Raw genomic sequence first — 2,334 nt, 5'->3', positions numbered from 1 at the left:
AAACCAAACCACAGGGCCAGCCACTCATCTTCCTGCAGGAGGAATGAGTGGCTGGTAAGTAGAAAAAAGGATCTTTGTGTCAGAAACAGTCCTGACCTCATAACTAGCAAAAGCCAGATTCAGCCTAAATCCCTGCTCCAAGACAGATTTTATGTTAAACCTATACAGGAGGAGTCCCTTGGAAAAAAAAAAAATGCACAATTATCAGCTGCAAGACTAAGGGAAGACATTAATGACTTTTTTGTTCTGAAAGTTTCCTTGATCCAAGTGACGGTGTATTCAGTAAGTAAATAAAGTCTCACGCCAGTTTTTGATTGTTTGAAGCAGCAAAGACTCAGGCTACATTTATACCTACCTCGGACAAGTCTGGTAGCCACTATCAAACAACCGACATTACTAGTGTTAAGACGGTCCTAAGGGCTATACAGCTGCAGACAGCACTGTGCAATCAGGGAAATAATTTTTTTTTAGTTGCTATCATGTGTGAGTATGTTTAAAGAAGTCTACTAAGCCATGTAATGGTTTGGGGTTCTTTAATCATTAAAGTTATACCCAACGTATACTGCACAATTTCCATTTGCAAGCAATACATTTTTGCACTTCAGTTACAGCACAGCCTGCCCACTTTACCAGGACCAGAAAAAGAGCCTACTGCCAAACGGCGAAGGCTTCAGCTCTCCCTCAATGGGTGGGTTTGGCTCTGGTCTAGGTCTAGAGTGATAGGCATTCTCAGGCATAGGACGGTCTGTCTTCACTTTTGTAACCTGGAAAGAAGAAAGAAGAAATGATACAGCTTCTCACAGCATTACACAGAAAAGCTAGATTGAGTCAGAACTTAAAGGAAGAACTACCCAGTACCACCGAACGACAGCAAGGACGCATTGCTGATCTGAGAGCTCCAATCTCCAGAGTACTTCTAAAAAAAGGCAGGGGAGGGACATTTCACTCCTAACTACAGAGTAGTTACACAGGTGTGTGACCTTCACTCCTAAAGGAAAGGCCTCTGCGCTAGGAAAAGCAAAAGAGTAAGAGGTGTTGGCTAAGAAAAGTTCAAGTCTACTGGGAAGGCAACCCAGGAGAATGCTGACAGAGTCCTGACTTCTGGCAAAGTCCACAAGCTTCCAGTGTTGAACTCATGAATCACCTTCTGGCCAGGAGAAGAGTTTGAGACCTGGTCTGGACAAAACGTCCCTAAGAAGGGAGAGAAGAATCCGGCTATCCGATCACAAAAGTATGAAGTTACCTTAGAGAGCATTCCGAGATCAGGTCTCACCCAACCCAACTTCTCCAGCACACAGTTATCAAATACTGCCTGCTGCTTTCGGCACCGACGGAGCTCCTGCAAGTTGGTATAGTCAATGCATGTCCAGTATTCAGTAAACGGCTCCGCACAGTGCGTCTTAATCTTCCTGTAAGAAATGGCAGAAAGAAAACAGTTAGCAAGTGCTGTAGCTTTAATGTTTTTCTCTTACTCATTCAAACTTTAACTTGTGATAAAGTGGTTTTGTAGTTTTAAGTTCTCAGGAACACCTAAAGCCTTCAGAGAAGTCAATATTTGAAGCATCATCAAACAGAACTTCATACCAATACCAGCAAAATTTGAATCACTGTAGCTACAAGTAGGGATAGCAATCACTTAACCAACACATGGAAGGTATTCTCGCTAGGTAGGTATACACAGCTCCTCCATATGGCACGCTTGTTTTGCTAAGTAACACACTGTCTATTATACAATGCTGTAATGCTTCCAAAGTAATTTGGTGTCTTAAGCTCAAGAAGCCATGCTTAGGACAGAGATTTCTAATTACTCGTTGCTATAATGGAAATGACTGTGCTTTAAGCTAATTAAACCAGGCTCTTTGCTAGCAGCTTGAGAATGTGAGTCTGGCATATGCCTCAATCTACATTTTTGGTCACAAGAGGCAAACTGTGCATCTACTCGAGCTTTGCACAGCAGTATGCCTATGAAAAAGAGAGAACAGCCAGTGCAAAGCTTAGGCCGGCTTCCTGGATTTCATAATACAGATGCAAGGTGCCGAAGCAGCAAGCCCCCCCCGCCTTTGCTAACCTAATAAAAACCCGAGCTGGCTTCTGTGGAGCAGAGGCCACGAGGCTTCCTATGAAAGGGTAAGTTCACGTACAAATAAATCAAATAAAACGGGCACTGCCTCTATCCCCATGAGTTAAAGTTTATGAAGCAAGAATAAAGACTTTGAGGGCGGTGATGGTGACGGCGACGGCACTTTAAACACGGTGAGCGGCGGCGCTCGAGTAACAGAGCTCGGCAGAGCCGGGATACGCCGGGAGATGCCCCGGAACGCCTTCACCTTCAGG

General features: G+C 44.2%; 1 protein-coding gene across 1 annotated transcript in view; it reads right to left on the bottom strand.

Moving 5' to 3' along the window:
- Window positions 1-516: 516 nt before the first annotated feature.
- The window catches only part of NDUFA8 (NADH:ubiquinone oxidoreductase subunit A8), a 21,673-nt gene continuing 19,855 nt past the window's right edge, over window positions 517-2,334 (bottom strand). The window contains exons 3-4 of the mRNA XM_035888606.1: window positions 1,244-1,452; window positions 517-764 (exon numbers count right to left, since the gene is read on the bottom strand). Of these exons, the coding sequence (XP_035744499.1) occupies window positions 627-764; window positions 1,244-1,452 (347 nt within the window). The 3' untranslated portion in view covers window positions 517-626. The remainder of the gene's footprint in view (window positions 765-1,243; window positions 1,453-2,334) is intronic.

The sequence above is a fragment of the Egretta garzetta genome, unplaced genomic scaffold (genome assembly GCF_000687185.1).
Source record: "Egretta garzetta isolate BGI_Z169 unplaced genomic scaffold, ASM68718v1 scaffold211, whole genome shotgun sequence".
In the NCBI taxonomy this organism is placed as follows: Eukaryota; Metazoa; Chordata; class Aves; order Pelecaniformes; family Ardeidae; genus Egretta; species Egretta garzetta.
Note: the sequence above shows the minus strand (reverse complement) of the source record. Positions and strands in the feature narration are given on the sequence as shown.